Genomic DNA, 23,385 nt, shown 5'->3' on the forward strand with positions numbered 1-23,385 from the left:
TTCCTGGAAGCGACGCTGGACCAGTCGCTGCTGTTAATAATTATAACGATTGAGAAAATAAGAGGGTGACTTTCCTGTGAGCTGTACTCTTACAGTTTACAAGCGGTGACTGCTTGGTCCTCCGCTCCCCACCGTCTCCGCAGCGCCTCATGCTCAAAGAATGCACACTTCTGTGTTCTGATCCCGCCTGCGCGCAAAACCCCGTGCAGAGCCGACCGCCGGGGACGCGATCTGCTGGCTCCAACATGACTCACGTCTCTCGCAGGGGGCTAACATCAACACCGGGGGATACGATCGCTTTAAGATATCTTTACCAAATAAGGAACACGCCGCCCGGGACCGTTTTTCTCTTTTCGTTTGTGAAGACGTCAGTTATAATCTTGGTCCTCGGAGCCCCGTTGTCAAATTCCTGAGTAGTGGTGTCACGCTGTACTATATATCGCATCGAATTGAGTCGTTTTGAAAAATTACGTTTTTTAAAAAAACACGATGTTCATCCCAGAGACTGGTTTAGAAAGCACAACCCCTCTTCACTGTTAGATGAAGTTTCTTAAGCGTTTTACAGAAGGGAGGTTTTCTTGCGAGTATGAGTAATAGATTCGTACTAATGACGGACAGATTAGGTGATAATGAACAGGAGAAGGCAGAAATTAGTATACACTGGGGTGTCGTTGAGATGCAAAGAAAAAATCTAAATAATTTTCTATCAAAAAGGTGAAATACGATATCGATTTTCTAATATGAAAGGGGTGGTACAGTATTTTTGTTGTAGTAGTTCAGGTGGGTAGCTGGGTCAGCATGCGTAGGCTGCAAAGGAACAAGTAATAGGTTTATTCCCCGTTGAAAAGCCTGTCTTCACACCTGAAGAAGGCTCCACGGCCGAAACGTTGTGGTTTTTTCAGCATGGAATAAACCTATTACTTGTTCCTTTGCAGTATTGATGTTGTCCATCCCTGACGGCTTTAGAAGCCTTTCAGCGCCGCCATGTCAAAAACTCAGATTCCCAGAAGGCTTTGCACCACCAAGGCTCTGTACTATGAGGGCGAAGCGCAGGCAGAACTTCCTTTCTGAGGAGGACGGGGAAGAAAGCACACGTTTCCAGCGTGGTGTGAGACAATGTGGCCCTGTGAAATAGGCTGCAATCGCGGAGCCTGCATTTTAAAGCGGGTTCTTTTACCAGAAACTTGAATGTAGCGTGGACGTAAGTGCACGGAACTTTGTGTGTTACTATATTATTTAAACGTGCAACAAAAGCGTTGGAGTGTTTTGTTGCAGCAGGCGTATACACTGCAGTCTGTTGCTAAATGGAAACGCGTTTTAGAAGTTTGCCGTCTCGGTTTTGTCATCGCACTTTGTTTGGCAGCTCATAACCTGTATTAATTGTAAGAACAGTCTAAAGACCGAAGTACGCATTTCTTTCGTCTTAGAATTGTTTTTTTTCCAATGAAGCTCTCTTCGAGGAAAGAGGTCCCTCGTTGCGTGCTGTATAATACCTCGAAAAGTCAAGCGTGAGTTCAGCGAAGCCGGTGATGAGCAAAGTTATCCCTGTCTGAGCACAGACTTGCGGACACGTGTTGGTATCTGAGGCTCTGAGCTCCACGCGTGGAGGGCCTCGGCGCCCGGGGTTGGGGGGGGGGGCAGACGGGATCCGTACGCCAGGCGTGTCGGTGTCTGGACCAGGCATGTTGATTGATTATCTTCGATGTTTCTTGCCCTTTGATTCTCGCAGATCAGTGTGGGCTGTGCGTCTGTAAAATGGACGCGGAAGGAGACCGTTTCGAGACGCAGACGCGCACTGCACCCCTGTCCGTGGCGGTAAGTTCAGTTCGAAGACAAATAAATGCGGCTTAATCAGTTAAAATGAGAGGGAGAGCCTGTGATGATTAAGTTATCCCTGTCTGAACCACTGTTCGTGTGGAACACAATGTCCTCTGAAGGCTCCGAAGCAGTATTCACCGGGTTTTGGACGGGGCGTATTGGAAATACCCACGGCTGCAGAGAATCCTGTACTGGATCTCAGCCTCGGTACTCGTCTTAGTTGATTTTTTTTAAGTACGAAAGCTTAACTATGAATTGAGATGATTTTTTGGTTTTAGTTTTGATCAAGTCTTTGGTTAAAGGTCAGAACGCTAACGGCCACCATTGCTTTACAGTGATGCAGGGCCGAGGTGCAGAGACGGGGGAGAGAGAGAGAGAGCTCTGACCGGCAAGGTGAGTAAAGGCTGTTCTGTCTCAAGGCCGCACGCCGCAGACATCCTCTTTTAAGCCAGCACCGTCCTGCAGTTGCTACGACTACACGGGACCCTGGCGCAGGCCGGGCTTGCACTGGAGAAAAGGCTGGCGAATTGTCGCCGGGCTCCCCGATCGATCGCTCCAGTGGGCTGTACGTCCGGTGATGATACTGCCTGAATAGGAAGTGCCGTCTGATGCGATAACTGACGATTTCAGGAGCGGTTCTGAGGACGTGGTGGCCCTGGGGGCGGATCGGGTGAGCTGCCAGGGTGGAAGAGGCAGCCCCTCACCTCTGTCCTTGTTTCCCCAGGGCAGCAGACGGAGAGTCCTGAGGCGGATGCAGTTTGCTCTGGATGTGGACGTGCAGGAGGTGTGTGCCTTCCAGTCATCACCGGTGCGTGTGTGGGGGGGGCAGGTTGTGCACAAACACATTTAAACACGAGTCACATGCCGAGTTAATCATGAGTGTTTCATTGCTGAGGCATCTATGGGGAAACGATAGCTATTACGATTTGATTGCTCTTCTTTTGCCCAATCGTTGATGACAGCACCGTAAGCCTGTGATGACCGTTATCCCTGTCTGAACATGATAACTGTGGTGGATTCGTGATAGTCTGAGGCTTTATAATATCACCATTTACTTCACCGTCATCGGATAAGGCAGGGGGGCCCAACCCTCGTCCCCAGGACTCAAAGACTTGAGGGGTTTTTGTTTCAGCTGGGCTCTCTGTAACACCATCGATCTAATTAATTGATCATGAGCTTGAATCTTTTTTTTTTTTTGACGTTCCTAAACATGGAAACTGCTCTTCCCTGGTCTTTGTTTCATAAGTAAGATTGAGGGGAAGGAAAACTGCCACTGAATCCCCTGGTTAGTTCAATTGGGGATTAAACAGCTGGAACATGAACTAGCAGGTGGGGGGGGTCACAAGTTGGGAGCCCCTGGGGAGGGCAGTTTGGCAACCCGGGCCTGTTTATATAGGGCAAGTCTTCAGTGGCAGGCCGAACGTCTGATCTGGTGTCCTTGTATGTTTTGCACAGTATATAAACACCAGCTTTTGGGCTGCAGCAAACCTCTTATGCAGAAGAGTAACCTAATCTTAAATTTTAGGACCGCTGCTTGGACTGAAGATCGGCTCAGTCCCCGTGCTCCGGAGGAATTGCGTGTGTGAGTTCTGGAAGATGTGAAACTGGAGGTTTTGTACAGGGAATTGAATGTTAATAAAGATGTTTGTTGGAATAAAACGATTTGTACTTATTTCGACACTGAAAGTGTGTGAACCTGTCTTTTCCCCCAAAGTCATAGGTACACTGCTGGGTGAGCTACCGAAAATTTACTGATAAGAATCTCTCGCCGACCTGGTTTTGCTTATGTGAGTGTGTTTGGTAAATGTTTTTCCCCCCACTGTGTGCTTTCATGGGCGGTTCCCTTAAAAAACTACAACTCCCAGTCACATGGTTCTGCCTCGTCCAATCTTTGTCCTTCATTCAAAATAAAGAAGCGGGCCAGGCATGAGACAACATGAGCGCTTACCCTAGTCAGTCAGGCAGGGGTGACTCAAGTACAAATGAAGATGAGCTGGTATCTAAAAAGATGTGTTGATTGTTTGGTCATATTTTATCTTCAGCAAACAGGATACTGAACAAAGAGAAGTCAGATGTAAACATTCGGGAAAACCGTTTCTGCGCCCAAACCTTAACACCAGCAACTTGTTTAATCATTTGAAACAATGATGACATGGAATACGAAGAGCACATGGCCAAAAAACAACAGCTGTCCCCAACACAAGAATTAACTAATACTGCCCAATATGCAAAAGATTCACATGGATGGAACAAGATTACTAATGCCATTATATCATTAAATTATTTGCAAGACATTGAGCCAAGATAAGGTGTCTGCAGCGTTAATAGTTTCACATATTTAAAACATCTTTCAGCATATCATGTAATCATAAGATCGGGGTAAATGTGTGAAATCATTGTGCTATAGCTTTAAGGTCATATTGCCAAGCCCTAGTCAACACAGTTTCTAGAAACAGGCTTGTTCCAGAGTTGTTCAGACCTTCCAAGTTTCTTATAAATGCTCCAGAAGAAAAAAAAAAAGGTTTTAAGAAAATTCTCTACAAATTTTATTGTATAAAAGATTTAAAAAAAATGGCATGAGGATGGCCCCTGGACAGTCATGCAGTGTGAAAGGCAGAATTGTATGGTGCCTTCTTCAAAGTCTCCAGGAAAAACTGCTCATCTTGGAGGAAATCCTTGTCCTAAACAGAGAACAGTGTAGCCAGTGTTACTTTCTAAGCATAGGATGATATCCTGTACCCATCACACACACACACACATCCACATAAGGGGTTGAAATTCTAACAAAAATAAAATCGGATCGTGTCACTAGGCTTGTGTTATTTAGGAGAGAGTTGGACACCTCAATGACTACTTTTAATAACCATTTAACAAAAAAACACAAATCCACTGTACAGGACAAACAAGTTCCAGAGTATATTTTGACAAGCGGGTCGAGCCCTGTCGGTACCTTCTCTGCAGTGTGTCGGAGCAGAGCAAGCCTGGCCTGCAGCTCGGGGGCGGTGTCGGGGAGAGAGAGGGGGCGCAGGGCTTCCCTGGGGACCAGCAGCTGGGTACTGGTAAACGCTGGAGCGAAACCTTTCAAAGGAGAAGATGTGTCAGGAGCCTGGGCTGTGTGGTAGTCATGCATGAGAAAAACTGGTATTTTAGTATGTACCAGTTCCCAGAAAAGAGAGTAGGGCAAAGTTTCTTAACTTAATAATGAAAACCCCTTAAACTAGGAGTTTAGTGTGCCACAATTTCTTCAGGTGTCATCCAAGCTGAAACCTGTTAGGCAACCACACCTGCAGCAATTATTGTCTTAATTACTCAGTTTTAAAGTACTGTATATAATGCCTGAGGAACAGCTGATGTCTCATCTACAATGCTGACCTGATCAAAAAGACATTTTTGCCACTGTTGGCATTTTGCACGTGGAAATATTTACTTTTAGGACTTGCTCGCTCAGGAGTCCATATTTGACGTTGAAATTTTATCTCCGATGTCTAGTGGAGAATGAGCTTTGATATGCTTTAATTGTGAGCGGAGCTCTGTTGAATTGGAAGATACTGTGTGCATATTTACAGTCTATCCTGATTAGATTTGCAAAGTGAAATGTTTCTGCACCGGAGACTTTTATATTTTTAAATAAAAATGTCCCCCGTGTGCGTCAGTGCTGTTGTCCAGGTGCTTTCCTTTCCTGAGCTGTGGTTACCGGGCAGGGTGGGTGCTTGGGGCAGCAGCAGTGGGGTGACCGGTAGGCCCTGCCTCAGCTGCTCCAGGTCCCTGCGTTGCTCAGTCAGCCTCATGCGCTCCTGAGACAGAGCGAGACAGTTCATTACACATCCCAGATCTCCAGGGAAGTTAAAAAGCACATTCTGGTAATGAATTATTCAACCAGTGCCTAGACGTTCCCAATCCTTGTCTCCGACACCCCATTATCTTGATTTTTTTCCCCACCCACCAGCTGAGCACCCTATTTAATTGAACCATTGTGTCACTGAAATTCACCCCAGGACCTGGGGGGGGTCACGATCCACCAGGTTTTCTAACAACCTCTAAACCTCAATGAGTAAGGTTCTGGCAATGGTGTCAATATGGATCAATTCATGAACACCTGATTCAAAATTAAAATCATTATGAACCCAGATTAGAACGGAAACCAGAAGACAGCAGCCTTTCATGACTGAGTGAATATCAGTGCCTTAACTGAAATTATAACTTGTTGAATTAAATCTTTCACAACTTTAAACCCATACAAAGCTGTAGATCTCAAGTTATTAGTAAAGCACTTACAGTTGCAAGAAAAAGTTATTGAACCCTGTGGAATTCCCTGGATTTCTGCATTAATTACTCATAAAAATGTGATCTGATCTTCAACTAAGTCACATTAACAGAGCAACACCATCTGCTTTAACTGATAACACACAAACAATTGTATTTCTTCTTGTCAATATTGAACACGTCGCTTAAACATTCACAGTCCAGGTAATTCCAAATTCACAAACGTTTTCTTCCAACTGTATGTTAATCCGAAGTCTCCCGGCTACTAAAATACTCCCATGTATTCAATTTAATAAGAGGTTAAATGTAATGAAAGTCATGGATCCCACATAAAGCAACCGGGAAGCCCTGGCCTCTGTAGTACAGCGGAGACAGTCACTGTACAACCTAGAGATCTCTGACCATTCTGCACTCCTGCCACCTTGCACTGCAAAGCTCCTGTTCAGTTCCAGACCTGACCTGGTGGAGGTGCTGTTCCTGCTGCCGCAGCCGCTCCATCTGCTGGTGGATGCCGCGCAGCCGGGCTTGGTGCTCGGAAGCGACCTGCCTGGCCTCCTGCAGCGCGCGCTCTCCCTCCTCGTACTTCTCAGCGGCCAGCTGTGGAAGGGCAGGGCAGGGCAGGACAGGGCAGGGCACACCGTTAACGCCACACACGGTATCACTCTTCTCCAAGCTACAGACACAATGTCGTGTGCAGCAGCCACAACTTGAACACACAGGACAGATGGCTTTTTCCAACAGGACAGCTGCACCGTCGCTCTCCAGGTATCGAAACCTAACACTTTGCAGGACCTGATCTGACTGCATGTCAACCAGTCTAAGCGAACACCATTCTTGTCGATGCCACCATAAACGAACATAAAACGACAAGACGCACAAGGGCTGCCAGCAGTGTCCCCAGGACGCTGGGAGTGCCGGGGGGGGTCTCCCCACCTTGCTGAAGGCCTCCACCTGCTCCGCCCGGGTCTTGAGGTGCAGAGCTGCTCCGCTCAGCCTGTCCTTCTCCCGCTGCAGCTCCTCGCTCTCCCTCTGCTGCGCCTCCCTGTCCCGGCACGCTGCCTCCTCCCGCAGCTTCAGCTCGCCGGCCCTCAGCTTCAGCTCCGCCTGCTCCTGCGCCAGGGGATGCGTTTTTTTTAAACTCCAGCGACCATCGCAGCGCATGCAGACACAGAAGGCCCGAGTAGAAAATAGCATTTACAACCAGGTAGAGGAGGCAGTTCTATACGCCAAGGGTTGTGGGACAAGCTACCCATTCATCGCGTTGAAGCCAACACGCCTTGGTTCCGTTCAAGAAATGGCTGGATGAGATCCTGGGATCAATCGACTACTACCACATGGGTTAGATGGGACAGATGGCCTCCTTTTGTAACGTTTCTAATGACATCCATGCCAAGAAGAGAATGAAACGCGAATGGGGGAGGGTGCTCAGCAGCAGCCTGCCTTCACTACTGCAGTGCAGGGCTGTGCTATGAAGCAACAGGAAGCATGGAGATCAAGGGCACTGGGGCAGCAAGAACAATAAGAACACCAGGCTTACCTGCGCCAGGCTGATGATGGAGCCCTCCCGGTGGGCGTCCCTCTCCAGCGCCCGGTTGCTGTCCCGCTCGGCCCGCTCCTGGACAAGCTTCTCCTTGGCGTGCAGCTCCGCCCACTCCGCGGCCAGCCTCCTGCGCTCTTCGGCGCAGCGCTGCATGACGGCCTGCTGCTCCTCCAGCAGAGCGCTCTGACACACACAGGCGACTCTTAGACACAGACCGGCTGCCATCATGCCAGGCCCTCGGCAAGTTCACTCATGCAGTGCTACAATACAACCCCCGTTCATGAAGTAAGAGACTTCACACTATTTCACTCAAACCCCTCGGTGAATTCAGAGAGCACCGTGTTGTCTCAGAGCTGCTGCATTACAGGGTTCGGATCCCAGCATTTCACCCAGGACAGGGCTTTAGAGGCGCTCATCCGTTTTAATGGGAATAAAGAAAATGCTGAACACTAGGCCCCTGGCCAATGCAAGTTGATACATTAATGCCGTACTATAATACAAACCCCTTTTATGAAGGAATAGACTTCAGTCAATTAAATTCAAATTACATTTTTTTTTATTTCAGAGAGCATGGTAGAGCCTTAGAGCCTGGTTGCATTACAGTTTTTGGATCCCGGGTTTGATCCCAGGCCAGGATCACCTGTGTGATATCTGCACGTTCACGTGGGTTTTCTCTGGGCCCAGAGACATGCCGGCTGGGCAAACTGGCATCTCACATCCCTGTGTGTACCCTGAGGCAGACAGTCGTCCTGTCCAAGGTGCAGTGCTACTTTGTACCTTTAGCTTCGAGACGAGGCTATGGGTGGTTGTGACCCTTAACGTGCAGTTTTCTAAAAGTGGATCCACACCAAGTAGGCCACATTGCTTGCCCTGCTGTCTTTCACACGGAGTGTTGAACCATGAGCCATCTGTCCTTCGGGCACTAGGGAATAACTGACCTTTGCCCTCTGGAGCTCCTCCCTCTCCATGGTGATGTTCTGGGTCAGGGTCCGCCGCTCTTCCTCCAGCACCCTCAACGCGGACTCTGCCTTTGCCTGCTCTGCTGTGACCTTCCAGCGCTCCTGAAACAAGGATCAAGGCGAGACGTGTCCCAAGACAGCACTGCACTTTTGAGTGGAGGGTCCAGAAAAGTGCTATATGAGTGTAAGGAATTGTATTACTTATTCATTATTATAATTAAATGTCTAATTAGCTGATCTGAGTAAGCAGGGAAAAGCGTAGCAGCAACATAGCACCCAATGAGCCCCTGGTCCCCTGGCGAAAGGGGACTGCAGGTTCCTGTGTGGTCACTTGAAAACGACGCCCCCCCCCCCCCAGACTCACCTTCTCCAGCTGCCTCTGCTGCTCCGCCAGCCGCGTCTCCATCCTGGCGATGACCTCCTCCATCCGCGCCCGCTCCCCGGCCATGTCCCTCTGCTGCTGGCTCAGCCTGTCCTGCAGGACTGTGGACACAGCGCAGCCACACGGTCTACCTCCCCTCTGGTGGACGCCCACAAGGGCGGCGCGGTGACCTGTCTCAACAGGCTGTCTGCCACAGTGTGAGCAATGTGCAAGCACGGGTCTGCACCCGGATGTGGAAGTTTATACTTAAAAGAAGTCTGGAAATTGAACTGGGGTATATTACATTATATTTTATAAATATCATTTGAATTGGGTGGGTGTGGACCACAAAATAATTGACGATTATTAAAACACTAAAACATTCAGTTTTATCTGACATAGCCAATCATACAGCCAATCACCATAGTGTAAAATATACTGTACACTGTGCGTGTGCATAATGTTTTGCCCAATCTGATGCTGCTCTGTCCCTCCGTGTGTCACGTACTGCCTTTGGCATACCTTCGCCTGCCGATTTCGCCCTTGGGATTATTATTTTTCCTATTGTATTCTCCCTTAACATCATTTTATGACAATGAAGATGATGACGCCGGGTCTGCCCTGGCACTAGACAGATCTGAAAGAGTCAGTCACAGCAAAGGGGTCCAGGCTCTCCCAGCGGCACTAGCTCACGCTGAGCAAGAGGAGGCAACTGCTACTGATGTCATGTTGCTGAGACGCTGGCGGCACCGTGCCCGCAAGGAAGAGAAGCACATCTGGGAAACCGATTCCAATCACTCATTTTTTTTAAATGAGAACAGAACTAACAATAGTTCTGTACTCTGTTTTTTTAGGATTACAGTAGATTATTAAACCAGATTTCACACGTAGACTGCGCTTCCATTAATCTATGATTTGTCTACTCAGTTTCAGCATTTTCCAACATTTTCAGTTATCCGACATACTATCGGTCCCGTTTAGGTCGGATAATCGCGACTCAACTGTATGTCATTTTCACAGACACTGGTGTAAAATGCGTTTTTGAACATCTGATTAAAAAAGTGAAAAGGAAAAATGTTGTGAGATCAGACGCAGGTGCTGTGAGAAAAGCAAGTAGTTCAACACCAACCATCTGCAATGTACTGTGCACGGCCAGCAATGCATTTCTGAACTACTCTGCAGACTGAAGCCCACCACAGGGGCTGCTGTGCAACCCGGTGCACGAGTTCGCTGGTATGTGCGAAGGAGGAGAGGCGGAGAGGGGCGCCCTACCTCTGAGCTGCTCGTCTCTGTGGCGCGCCCCCACCTCCAGCCCCTGCGCTGCGTGCTCGTGGGTGCTCTCCACGCGGGACGACAGCTCTCCCAGCCTGTGCGAGAAGTGCTCCATCTGCTCGATGACTCCTGTCAGGGACCTGGGAAGACGCACAGCACGCACACAAACACGTGAGAATCCCGCGCAGGCGGCCCCCTCCCTGTACAGCACAAGCCTCTCCGGAAACCAGAATCATTAGGTTTTGCAGGGAGAAATATTAGAAATGGCTCCCAACACTGGAGAGTTTTATAGGGAAGATAGGAAGATATAAGCTTCTTCTGTCTCGCATAATAGGAGAATACTTTCAGTGTATGAGCTCTCTTAAGGCCATACTTGTCAACAGCAGGCTAATTATTTAATTGAGTCAAGTACCTATAGGCAGCCTGATGTAGAAGTTAGCCTGAAGTAGGAGTAAAAGAAGAGCAGGGCTGCGGAACACCTGTTAGAATACTACGTGTGCCTGCTTCACCTGCTTGTGAAACCTGTTAGCGAAGCATAAACGGCACATACTGTGTTTATTACTCACAAAGGTTTATAAGCACCTAGCCAATCTGAAGGGCATGTCTGTACTTGTATACCTCACATAACCAACCCTGAAGTGTTACTGAAGATTCTGCTTTACTGAGATTACAGAACACACAGCTTGATAAGGCCCTAGAATCAATAACCCTCTACCACCCAAATGTGTAAACTGTGCCAATACCTCCTTCCCGATTTTTATTATTTTGTGCTAACTGTATATTCACGGTTTTGAGAGGCCTCGGCGTGAGCTGCGGTCTGGGGGATTACCTGGTCTGGGAGGTAGCGCTGGTCACTGCATCAATCTCCTCATCTTTCAGCCTCTTCAGACGCTGCACCTGCTCCTCGTGGTCCTTCTTCATCTCCAAGATCGACTTCCTGTGGGTCAAAGGTCAGAATGAGGCATGACTTCAGTAGCGGAAATTAATCCAATAATTCAATGAAGTCATTCAAGGGCTCCGTTTGAATGAAAAGCAGATGACCCTCTAATGCCTTTCCATGGCTGTGCCGGCAGCCCGATACCTCTGCAGCTCCCGCAGCCTCTCCACCTCCCGGTCCCTCTCCTGCTGCGCCTTGGCCAGCCGCTGCTGATACTGCGCCTGCAGCCCGGCGCGCTCCTGCTCCCCCAGCCGGGCCAGGCCGGCCAGCCGCTCCTGCAGGTCCTCGTTCTCCTGCCGCAGGTGAGCGTCCCGCTGGTCCGCCGCCTCCTCCAGCATCCTCACCCGCGCCCTGTGCACCGCCCGAGGTCAGAGGGCAGGGGTCAGAGTCATTCGTACCACCGTGTGTAAGCTGCGAGTAGAGCTGGAAACCCACGTGGATTTGCAGCACAGAGGAGGGTCAAAGGTCAGCTCCTGACTCTGCTCCACATTGATGAATCACCTTCACCTAACCTGTCCCTTTCTGAAAGTTCCTGGAACGTCCAGCAGATATTTGTAGTCTGCGTTACATAATGGTAGAATAATTATTATTAATAACAATTCCTAGCGTTTATTAATAATAGTTCCTAGCGCTTTTCATCCTCAAGCGCATCCTAAAGATCCCACAGTGCTTTACATACAAGGTGACCCACCTGGGTGCAGCAGCCACTCCGCACAGTACGTCACGTGGAGGAGAGGGAAAATGATTCACCACTTGAATCAAGCGGGAACTTTAGGAAGGCCAAGCTGTACAAGCCCAGACTGGAATGTAACCGGGACACTGGGGTGAACAGTTCTATACGAGTTTATGAGGGTGTTATGACCTGGTACTCAGGACCTAGGTTTAAGCCTCACCATACTGGGAGACTGGTTTGGAGCTTCTTATTCAGGGGGAGGGGTGTCGCCTGCTGCTCCACCAATTCCACTTGCGGCAGCAACCTGATCTAGATTGAGATCTGGCTAGGTCACTCGTGCACCTGTGAGTGCTCTCCATCAGCTCCAAGTCCTGCTTGTGCCTCTGCTGCACGCTTTCCAACAACATCTGGGCCTGATCCCGCTCCAGCTGCAGCTTCCGAACCTGAGACAGAGAGCAGCGCCCGTCACGGACCGCAGGGGCTGGCCGGAAAAAGCGCGGCAGAGGGGGCGGAACGAGGGAGTGGAAGAGAGGGATGGAGAGAGGACAGACAACGGCAGACAGGCGAGACAGGGAAATAACAAGAAAAACTGACGATAAAAGCAGAAGAACGGATCAAGAGAGGAAGAGGAAAGACAGAGGGAGGGAGAGTGAAAGGGGACAGCACTGCAGCACGGCTGAGGGGAACAGCAGGTAAGCTGCAGGATACAGACACGGTCTCGCCCCTGAGCGACAGTACCTGGCCCTCCAGCTGGATGAGGCGGGCTTCAGACACCTGCTCCCCAGGGTGCAGCTCGCCCTCCCTCAGCTGCTTCTGCAGGGCCACGCCCCCGAGCCCCCACAGCTGGGACTGCACCAGCTGGACACGCAAGACAACACACTGTCAGACAACCCGGACTGCCACAGAGCAACATCCTATCTTTCCAGAGTGTCACTGCAGACTACATGCTTTCAGGGAACAAAAATAAAACAAGCATAAAACAAGCCAATAACCCTAATTGAATTGCAACAAAAATCACCCCAGAAAAACACAAGGCTCGTTAAACATCTGAACTGTTTCCAAGAGCTAATAATGTCTGACATCGTGATGTAGCCTTCAACAAAGAGGAATAACCCATTCTGGTTAATATTTTAACCACTGCTAAAAATATCCCTTGTGGAATCTGTGTAACTAATTTTAACAAGAATCTAACCAAAGACAGCCGACAGTATTAAAAACAACAAAAAGCACATTGTGCAAAAAGCACAACAAAAAGCTATTGTCACATTGCTTTGTGGATCAAACAATGCTATAATGCTCACAGTGTACTGTGGCCAGACCAGCTCTTTTCGTGGAGGAATATTCATGGACTAGATTATTATTACTAGATTTGGCTGTCTGACATTTGGACCTATTTATTCATCTGGGTATTTCACTGAGCTGATCTAAGTGAAGTGACTTGCCCAATGGAATAATACATCTGCTCTCAGCCACAATCTGAAAAACCATAAATAGAAGTCCAAGGCCACTAGTCCACGCTGCATTCCTGACACCTCTTTTGGGGATGAGATTAGAGCTCTATTTAAACTTCAGATTTTCTTTATAGAATGAAAGCATACACCCCAAAGCCTGAGTGGTGCATATGTTAGAATAAAGTACCTGCTGCTGCAGCAGGAGCTGCTGAAGACTGTCTGCAGAGAGAGTCACCTGCTTTCAGGGAAGGGGGGGGGGGCAGAGGAGGAAAAAAACAGGTTACTCTTCATACTGTGCCAGTTATATTTATATTTAATGCCTACATACGTTATTCAAGCTCATATATAAAGCTGAATATTGCATGAAGATAGTCCAGTGATATTAACTTATTCTATTGTTCCATTTATATCATCAATCAGACCACTGACCTTGATCATTTTAAAGAGGGCCCCTTCCTCTTTTCTGCCTTAGCAACACACCTGCCCTAAATAATGAGTGTCCCAGGGCAATCTACATGGGATCCCTTGGCGCCCAGAATTCCCTTACCTGGGGCATGGCTGCAGGGGTGTTGCTCTCAACCTGTCTCTGTGCTGGCACTAGGAAACAGCATGAACATCATTCAGAGCATCTTCCAGTTTCGTTTTTTTGTTACAAGATTTTAAAAAAATAAAACTGTGTTTTCAACAATTATGATGGCCAGTATCTGATCAACACATGAAAAAATGAGATGTCTGCTTCCTTTGGCTTAATACAAGAAAAACATGATCTGTCTCTGGACAGTTCCCCTTCCTATATCTGTGAAACAGTAGCTCATATTAACATGTCTCAAAATGCAAAATGATCTTTAAGTGCTTTTAAAACATACCAAAACTCTGAAAGGTGTATATAAATTGTATATATATAATAAGAATAAAGAAAAAACTAAAAACATAAACTACCAATATTGCAAACTGAGATACATCTCAAGAGACTACTGAAAGATTGCGTTTAATGAAGTAGGACTAGGTATCACTAGATAACACCACCTCACTATGACAGGCAGCAGGCATAAAGAGTTGCTAGGCAACAAATGCCATGGGTAGTTAGGATGAGAAATGGAGAATGTGGCCTAGTTGGCCATCCTGGTTCTTCCTGATCACATGGAGGATGCTGGGACTGTGGGAGACTACAGTGGCAGCAGAGAGGGGGAGAGTGGTTGCTGGACTGGCAGGAATTAGCTCTTTAACTTGCTTCAGGTGGGATTGTGGGGGTTCTGAAGGAGCATCAGGTAGGAGCCCAGAGGCAGTGACAGGCTGCTCAGGGCTACAACCTGCGTGTGATGAAGATGGAGAGCAGTTCCAAGAGGCAAGCTGTGTGCTACATTCAGGTCCTCCACCACCACACTGAGACAGATGCACCTGATCGAGGCAGGGAAGGATGAGCCCAGTGTACTGGGGGGTGCCCAGTTCCCTGTACATTCTCAGCAGGAAGCGGCACAGATGAGGGTGTGCTAGCAGGGTAAGGGGTGGCAGGAGAGCCAGTAGAGAAGTGCTGAACAAAGTAGGATATTCTTTCTAGAATTACATTAGGAATAGGGTTACAGGTTGTTATAGCTGCCCCAAGACATACAAAACTTTAATGGTAGTTACGAGTGAGGGGGACCATGCACCAGTGCAGTGAAGTAGTCATGTGCCGAAGGCTAGAGAACAAACTGAAGTGTTAACTACTAGCTGATGACTAGACAAGTACTGAAAATTGTTGGTTTTCAAAATTACACAGAAAAACAAATGGAACTGAAAAGTACATTTGTTTCACAGAACCAAACGTGTTTGTTGTGCCGCCTTGTACTGTAGGTTAGATGCTGAGACAGAGGGAGCCAGTGGAGACTGTACCTGCTTTGGGCCGGTCTTCTCTCCCGGGGGCAGCAGGAGGAGGAGGGGGCGGCGGGGTGGTCTGCCTGCGAGGATTCTCCCACGGCAGCGGAGAACTTGATGCAAATAAAAAACCCCAAAAATTGTCAAACTTGAAACTTGAAACATGAGCTTTTCTTTACCACCTAGCTGGAGCTCGAACCTGCACCGCGTCAATACAATCTAAACACAGGGGGTCGCCAGGCGTCATGAAGGAGGTGTAACCCCAGCACTGTCCTCTGCAATGACAGACGGACAAGGCCATGTGGGTTTACACATCGTGCCTCCTCTGGTACGCCAAGATAGACACTCAAACAAATTTTCCCAGTGGTAGTAAAAGTTTAAAAGCATTCCGGCTACATTTTAAGAATACCAAACATGTGGATCTTCATTATTTTACTTTGCAGGTCAGTACTATCAAACCCTCTTGTTCTGAACCCCAGTCCCCTCTTACCTGTGTTCCTTACTGGGGCCTGGGGACTCCTCTGCTCCTCTTCTCACTGCTGGAGAGGAGCTGCGCTTGCTGAGGAAATGAAATCAATCACTCAGTACCGTCAGCCATCACACAGGGAGAAGCAGAATGCAGTAATAATAACACAGCTACATAATAATGCACAGCTTCATTATTATTATTCATTAGGCAGCAGTTACATCGCCCTGCAGCTCACTACTGGCAGCCCAATGGAGCTCAGCAGGTGTGAGCCTGGCCAGTACCTGCATGGGAGACTCCTGGGAAAGCTAAGGCTGCTGCTGGGAGAGGTGTTAGTGGGGCCAGTAGGGGGCGCTCACCCTGTGGTCTGTGATGCCAAAGTGAGGGGCGGAAAAAAAATTAAAAAGGCGCTGTCCTTCGGACGAGGTGCAAAACCAAGATCCCGATTCTACATGGAATTTAACAATTCCAGGGAGTTTCTCTAAAAGAGGAGGAAAAATTTTGTCCTGGCTAAATTTCCCCCCGGCCTTTACCAGTCATGGCCTCCTAATAATCCCCCTCTCTGAACTGGCTTCATCACTCTGCTCTCCTCCCCACTGAGAGCTGGTGTGTGGGGAGAGTACTGGTGCACTCTGGCTGCCGTCGCATCCTCTAGGTGGGGCTGCACACTGGTGGTGGAGGAGGGGATCCCCATTACCTGTAAAGCGCTTTGAGTGGAGCGTCCAGAAAAGTGCTACATATATGTAAGGCACTAAATAAGAATATCTCTACGATCCCAAACATACTTCATTTCCTGCTGATTTGCACCTGCAGCTCACTACACTAGACAGGTTGAGGACTTGCAAACCGGATTAAACTGAAATTTAAGCTCCTGCTCCAGACTCTCAAGACGCACACAGCTCTGGAGCTCTTTCCTAGCATACCCGAGAAAGGTGTCAAGGTCCACTTCTTCTCCGGGCCCCAGGAAGTCCTGCTGCCCAGTCTTCTTGTTGTCGGCCCTGACCACACCCGGACTCTTCTTCCGGGTCAAAGTTCCTGCCAGCCAATCCTCCTCCTCCGGAGGGGCCGATGCCTCAGGCCTGCGTGCTGGTTGGCTGGTTTTAGCACTAGAGGGAGAAGCTGAGGGGGTGTCGGTGGCCTTGGCCCCAGAAGGGGGGTGGCTGGCTGATATGGGGGTCCTATTCCCCACTGAGGTGCTAGGAGAGACGGGGGGTTTCAGACTTTCCAATGCCGGCTCCTCTACTTTCTCCTCCTCTTCCTGCTTGAGCCCCAGCCAATCCGCTGCCGTCTTATTGGCACGTGGCGTTCCTGGGGTGGGAGGCTTGGATTTCTTGTCTGGCGACACCCCACTGACGTCTTCAGTAGAAAACCTGACGTATTGACAAGAAGGGAGTAATGAATGTGAAGTGTTTCTTCAAAGACTCAGTCGGGTTTCCAGCTCTGACCCACCCAATAGGTGCTTGCAATGTAAAGCAAGAAGAGCTATTCACAGCTATATGCTATTGTTTATGTGAGATATCACTGTTATGACACATTAATAAGCATATTACTATCCTAAAATAATACATAGGAAATGTATCTCATGCAGTATTTATATCCTGAACAAACAAAGGCTAGGTTGTAATCCAGTGAGTTATAGTTATAGGAGTATGAACCCATATACAGTACCAGCTTGGTGTCCGAAAATACATTTACTTGTGATTCTATTTGTAATCTGGACTGGACTGGATTGTGCCTGGGCGTTTCACAGCCAGATACCCCTGAAGCATGTGAAATAGCTCAGTTTTCAAATTCACAGTCATTTCACTTTGGGACCGCATGAAATATTCGAACTGTGTGGCCTGTCTGTTACTGACCTGACTGACTGCCTGCGAGACTGCCTGCCTTCTGGGGTGGATGCCATTGTGGGCATGTATGAGCCAAACATGAATTCGTCTTCCCCTAAAACAGGATCTGAAAAAGAGCACGCTCATTAATACAGGAAAATGATTTCTCTACATGACATACTGTAACAGTGTGGATATACAGAAGAAGCTCTTAATGGCCAGGCCAGAGAAGTAATTTAATAATACACCACTGTAATTCAGCAGAATGCCATCCGAGTTTATTCAGTGCAATTCACTTAAAAGATTCACAGTATTCAGACAGGAGTGTTATAAGAATCACAAAAGATACATTACAAAGTTAATAAAACAAAATTAGTACAAATGAAAGCAAGAAACATTTAAGATTGCAATTCAAATGCTCTGTTTAGCTTTTCACCATATATTATGTACAACGGGTCTATTGAAAGGACATATATGACAGTTACCTTTCACGGTGGGATTCTTTTCTGCTTGCAGTTCTTTCTTCTCACCAGTAGGGGGGCGCTCTAGGAGGCGAGGGGCTGTCCCTCGTCCCAGGATCTCATCGAGCTTGGTACGGGCAGGCTGTGGGTTGTCACTGCAGGGTGGGGGAAGGAAGGCAGGTTGAATTTGTATTTCAATTTATTTTCAGCAAAGACAACTTACAAAACAATGTGATGCCACAAAAAAACGTGCATCTTGCACATATTATCTCCGAGTTAAGACTGATGAGAAAGGGAGTGGCGTCACCGTTGTGTCTTTCTTTCCAGGACTCCTCCTCTGCCCCTGGGACTCTCGTCAAAACCGAGCGCGTCTATCAGCTCGTCTCCGTCCTCGTCGAATGTCAGCTCGTCGCGCTTCTTCGGGTGAGAGCCCGTCCCAGCAGGGGGCGCTACAGGTAGACAGACAGACTGGCAGAGTCAGGCAGTCAAGAACAGGCAAGAGGGTCTCAAGCAACAATCGCAAAAGGTCCAACTACGCAAAAGTCTGCAGAACACTTCGCTGTAATTAAAACTAAAACTTCTGGCTTTCTTGGAACTTGCAAACAGTGCAGTCTACAGTGGTAGAGGCGAGTTCAGTATCACGTGGGCAAAGCAATCGTGCCAGGCCACAAAGCACAAATATCAGACTGACCTGTCTCCTCCTTTTTGGTGCTGGGTGCCTCAGAGGCAGATGGACCAGCTTTCCTATCAGAGTCCTTCCTTTCTCCTGGGAGGTCATCCAGAAGGCCTGAAAAAGGATCATCGGTGTCTGCAGACAGGGGAGTAAGAGGAATCTTGTCAAATTGACACCCACAGAGACATGCACTAATCTGAAGAACTACAGGGGTGTACAAATCTCAGTTAACAAAGTCATTGAAGGCACTGTTATATTGTGTGTAACTGTGTAATCAACACTTTTAGACACAGGCAAATTAACATGGCACTGCAAAATTTGGTTTTGGAATACACCTCTCTTGTTGGAAAGTAATCCTCTATAATTTCTAGTGGATCCTAATAAGACAAGAATTTTACTTATTAAGTATTTGTTTAAGCAAAAGGAAGCAGAAGACTTCAAAGATGACAAATAAAAGGTTCAGGTGACGTGAAAAACAATTGTGCTAATCATCAATATCTGTAGTTACACTAGTGAATTAATACCTTTTCTGCCAGGATCTGAGCTGTTAATGTCATCATCATCTATGTCAACACATAGAGAAAGGAACAGGAAAAAAGCAAATAAGGATACTTGGGACCAAACACACAAAGACTGAGGAAAATAAGTCAAAGAAAGAGAAATTGCAAAGCCTAACAAGAACACAGAAGGAAGCACTTCATTATTATTAACTCTATTAATTAAATTCTAGGATAACTTTTGCAGTGCAAAGAAATACTTTCAATTAAGCCCACAGTTATGGGTCAATTAGAAATATAGAGAAGTGTCAGTGATTGGACTTTAAACCTCTGAATGTGTTAGCTTTTTTTTTTAACAGCTGCAATTAAACACGGACACCCAAATAGCATTTCAACCTATATCTGTTTTGGATATAAATAGCATCCAATAAATAAAAAGCTTACAGAAACATATTTCAAGTCACATACATCTGAAGGACCACTGCCAGCACACTATTGGGCTGAATGGGCCAGTTGAGTACACGCTGTAACCTGTCTCTCTTGTGCAAAGTCGCTGGATTACAGAGTACCCTGCTCCACTGCGTGGGGCTGTGGGGTGGAAGTGGATTTTGCTGAGAGGTCTGGTTACGGTGGTGTGGACTAATGAAACCACGACTCACCAGCGAAGCTGAACTTCCTGTATCCACGGGCTGAGGCAGCAGGAGCCGAGCTAGACTTCCTGTCTTCGGTACCGGTGTCTTCTGGACAGAGACAGAGCAGACAGAGCTGGGTGAGACACCCTGGAGCGGGCTCAAACCATGACAGCCCTCCGGGGGCATCAGCAGGTTAACTAATGCACCAGCACTTGTGGAATTACTACTGAGCGATTCTGACAGCCTTTAAAATCCAGAGACAAAAAAAAAGAGGAATTTTAGAAATACCAGGTGTTGAAAAACTAAAGGCAAGTCAAGAAAGTGCTTTTCGCCCAGTTCATTCCAGTGCTCCGAACCTAATGGGTTCTTGAGGGACCCCCGTTCTGAGGCTCAAGCCCTCCAGGCACACACCTGTTTCGCTGACCCTCAGTCTCTCTCCAGGTTTGGGGGACTCCTCCAAATTCTTCGGACCCCGAATTCCAGAGCCCCTCCCACCAGCCTGACTAGGGGCGGAACTCGGCTTCTTCTTCGTACCAAAGAGATCGGCGTCCATGTCGTCCATGTCCTGCCCAGTAACGACAGTGCTGAGAGCTGGCAGAGAAAACCCGCCATTTCGTTGTCACAGGAGACCTCTTTCATTCCGCCCTGCTGAGGGAAGCGGTGCCTAATCTATGCGCCGATTCTACTTCCGCCTCGATTTCACTGATGCCGTGGAATGATTTTTTTTTTTTTAAATGAGGAATTTCCAAAAATTCCATTAAGATAGCAGCAGGAAACAACCCGTCCTGACCTTGTTTCGGAATTGAAAAAACAGGCACAGCAGTGCAACTCCGAGTGGGGAAAAAAAGCAGATCTGTTTGTACCTTCATGCTACCTAGTAAAGCCAAGGGATCAGCCTCTGAGACGTCAGACACCTACAGGAGAAACAAAACGCACAAGATTAACTACAACTGAGACCCAGGAGTCACAGAGGGGCTGAAGAATACATTAAACCAGACACACAGACACAAGGACTCTACAGGGCCTCCGGAAAGGCCCTCGCCTCAACACACCTCATCATCCTTCTCTGCTTCCTCCGCCAGCTTGCTGAAAAAGTCATCATCCAGCAAGGACCTGGAAAACAAGAGTCGACCGGCATTGGAGGTGCCACTGCGAAGGGTTACGACTGTCAATCTGCACACAGAACCTTTGCAGCTGCCCCATGGTTTTACCAGGGTGAGGCCATGAATTGACCTCGCTCTCCCAGGCTGTGCCACGCTTTACCAAACTCTCTCATGATCTCACTGCACTTACCCTGCTTTCAGCACTGCACACCACAATCAGCACAAGATTATATCAGCACAATCAGCACAAGCGAGGTCAATTCATATATATTTATAGTGTAATCCCTATATAATGTAATATAAATAGGATAACATTACTATATAATACTTAGTATACAAACACTGTTATATTTAGTAGAATTTATAGCATTAGCATTAGTCCTAAAAAAGGTGCCGTCCTCTGGATGAGACAAAAAAAAATGAAGGTCCTGAGTCTCCGTGGTCACTAAAAGTCCCAGGGTGTTTCTCAAAAGGAGTAGGTGTATTACTCCAGCGTCCTGGCCAAATTTACCCCTGGTCTTTACCAGTCATGACCTCCTAATAATCCCCCTCTCTGAACTGGTTTCATCACTCTGCTCTCCTCCCCACTGAGAGCTGGTGTGTGGGGAGCGGACTGGCGCATCATCCAGATGGGGCTGCACACTGGGGGTGGTGGAGGGGATCCCCATTTCCTGTAAAGCTCTTTGAGTGGAGGGTCCAGAAAAGCGCTATATAAGCGGAGGGAATGACTGTTAAAATCGCGGCGCAACGGTGCGTCCCGGCGCTCACCGTTTACCGCCGCGGGAAGGCGGGGCCCCCCCTCTCCCTGGCCCCAGCGCTCGGGCTGGGGTGCGGGTTCTCCTCGGAGGGTCGCCTGGAAAGGTCAAGAGGAAGAGGCAGGGTGGCGTCAGTCCTTGAGGAGCAAACACTGATCACTGTGCAACAAGTGAATCGATACAACCGCGTTCAGGACCTGTTATTGCTGCTGCTAGATATGCGTTTCCTTATGCGAGTCCATGTCGTGTGCCGAATGTGTGTGTGTTCTGCCGGGCCTGCTTGTTCTGGTTCTGGTTCTATACCGGTAATAATGATAATCAGGGGTGAGGACTGTACAAACTATGGGTGACTGGGCTTTCTCCTGCTGCGCCCCACAGCTCTGGAATTCCACCCCTGAGGATATCAGCGAGTCCCCTTCCCTGGGCTCCTTCAAATCCTTCTTCTTCAGAAGGACTTTAATTTAACGGATTCTGTGTTGCTTTCCCACTCTATTCCAAATCCTTACCGTGAGGGTGTCATTCTGCTGTCTCCTCTCATTGCCGGCTTTTTTTTTTTTATTTTATTGCTGCAAGAAGCACTTATTATTTTTATCAAGACTGGGATTGAATGAACAAGCACAACTGCACAACGGCAACAGCCTCAGCGGCCTCTACAAGGTCTGACTAAAACGCGTTGGTCATGGTAGAAATAAGGGTCTGGTCAGGCTGACCACACGGCCGTACGTACCGTCATCGCCCAAGAGGTCGCTCAGCACGTCATCGAAGGCACCTGGACCACCAGAAAAATGCCGTTTTCAGTCTCGCCATACATCAGCACAGCGACCCACAGTAATATGCACGTAGATTAAAATGATTTTTTTTTAAAAAAACTCACCCTTAGATGTTTTCTTCTGCTTTGAAGCCTGCGAATTCAAATGAAACAGGTTTATCTCTGGAGATGTTGAGATGGCCACCGTGGCTCGGCTGTCACCCACACCACACAGTGCTGATGAAAGCAGAGGAGGGAGTCTTTGAATACCAGACTCCCTGGGACAGTATCAGAGAGAAACCGGGGCGACACGTCAGGTAATTATTATTTCACAAACGGTGTGTGAGCCCCCTACAATTTGTATTAACTGCACCTCCTGTATTCATTTGTTGCGCACTGGTTTCGGTGTCGACCGCGGTCTGGTACCATTTTCACTGTTCGTTTAACTGTGCCAAGTTAGGTGGTTCAGGCGAGGTGGTTAGTTAAAGACAAGGTAGGAAACGTAGATTTTATTTTTCGATAAACTTACCATACCGTTGGGCTAAGCACATCCCGGCGCGAGCGAGCGTCGCCCTGTTACCATTGGTAACCACGCCGAGCTCGCGAAGCGCCGCTTGCAGACTGTCCGGCTCCGTCGTCAACTGTCACCGCATTTTCCCCCCAAACCCCTGCCCGCGGGCGCCTGCCACGAAGGCTAAATCCAGCTGCTCTCCGATTCAAACGCTGACAAAAAAAACCGCGGTGGTTTTCGCCGGGAAGTTTGGACGCTGTCGCTGTTTATGCGACGGAACCGCATTAAAAGACAATATGGCCGCTACGGCTCGGATCATAGAGATAAGAGAAATTCGAAAGATGGAATTTCCGGTGTAAATCGGGCCGCCATCTTTGTAGGGGGAAAACGATGAGATTCCGCAATTCCGGTGGATTCATTCCACAAAGTTAACGAAACCCTGCTCCTACATGCGGTTACTGCGCCGGTACAGATCTACAAATTATCGCTCTTACCCCCCCAAAAAAATAATTAAAAAGTTATTTTAACGCTCCAACTATATCGGCTCATCTTTTTCTTCGTTGGAGAGAGAGCCTTTCGTCCTCA

General features: G+C 48.0%; 1 protein-coding gene, 1 long non-coding RNA gene and 1 other non-coding gene across 9 annotated transcripts; 2 read left to right on the forward strand and 1 right to left on the reverse strand.

Moving 5' to 3' along the window:
• Positions 1-918: 918 nt before the first annotated feature.
• On the forward strand, positions 919-3,477 carry LOC107078508 (uncharacterized). 2 transcript variants are annotated; one of them, XR_001479457.2, is made up of 5 exons: positions 919-1,201; positions 1,730-1,815; positions 2,154-2,211; positions 2,543-2,626; positions 3,344-3,477. It is a non-coding gene; the product is annotated as an uncharacterized lncRNA (long non-coding RNA). The 2 variants fall into 2 exon arrangements; XR_001479456.2 differs by having other exon boundaries at positions 935-1,201; positions 2,543-2,602.
• Positions 2,389-2,462, forward strand: LOC138241324 (small nucleolar RNA SNORD49). Its single transcript, XR_011190550.1, has one exon. It is a non-coding gene; the product is annotated as a small nucleolar RNA SNORD49 (small nucleolar RNA).
• An 863-nt stretch (positions 3,478-4,340) lies between the features above and the next one.
• Positions 4,341-23,123, reverse strand: LOC102683943 (fas-binding factor 1 homolog). Of its 6 annotated transcripts, none has more exons than XM_069194618.1 (31): positions 22,819-23,123; positions 22,416-22,443; positions 22,269-22,310; positions 21,555-21,639; positions 20,736-20,796; positions 20,547-20,597; positions 20,095-20,248; positions 19,711-19,788; positions 19,079-19,117; positions 18,573-18,689; positions 18,189-18,330; positions 17,906-18,036; positions 17,451-17,547; positions 16,518-16,964; positions 15,619-15,687; positions 15,147-15,241; positions 13,822-13,871; positions 13,462-13,512; positions 12,562-12,681; positions 12,166-12,266; positions 11,295-11,501; positions 11,043-11,150; positions 10,214-10,353; positions 8,945-9,063; positions 8,560-8,682; positions 7,619-7,804; positions 7,015-7,191; positions 6,541-6,678; positions 5,513-5,612; positions 4,769-4,896; positions 4,341-4,499 (listed from the first exon to the last, which is right to left on the reverse strand). In XM_069194618.1, exons 1-31 carry the CDS (start codon positions 22,819-22,821, stop codon positions 4,416-4,418), a joined length of 3,471 nt encoding a protein of 1,156 aa, XP_069050719.1. In that variant the 5' UTR covers positions 22,822-23,123; the 3' UTR covers positions 4,341-4,415. The 6 variants fall into 6 exon arrangements, with proteins under 6 accessions (XP_069050719.1, XP_069050717.1, XP_069050716.1 ...); XM_069194616.1 differs by having other exon boundaries at positions 13,462-13,509; positions 19,711-19,791; XM_069194615.1 differs by having other exon boundaries at positions 19,711-19,791.
• Between the last annotated feature and the right edge of the window lie 262 nt (positions 23,124-23,385).

The sequence above is a fragment of the Lepisosteus oculatus genome, chromosome 9 (assembly GCF_040954835.1).
Source record: "Lepisosteus oculatus isolate fLepOcu1 chromosome 9, fLepOcu1.hap2, whole genome shotgun sequence".
Taxonomy (NCBI): domain Eukaryota; kingdom Metazoa; phylum Chordata; class Actinopteri; order Semionotiformes; family Lepisosteidae; genus Lepisosteus; species Lepisosteus oculatus.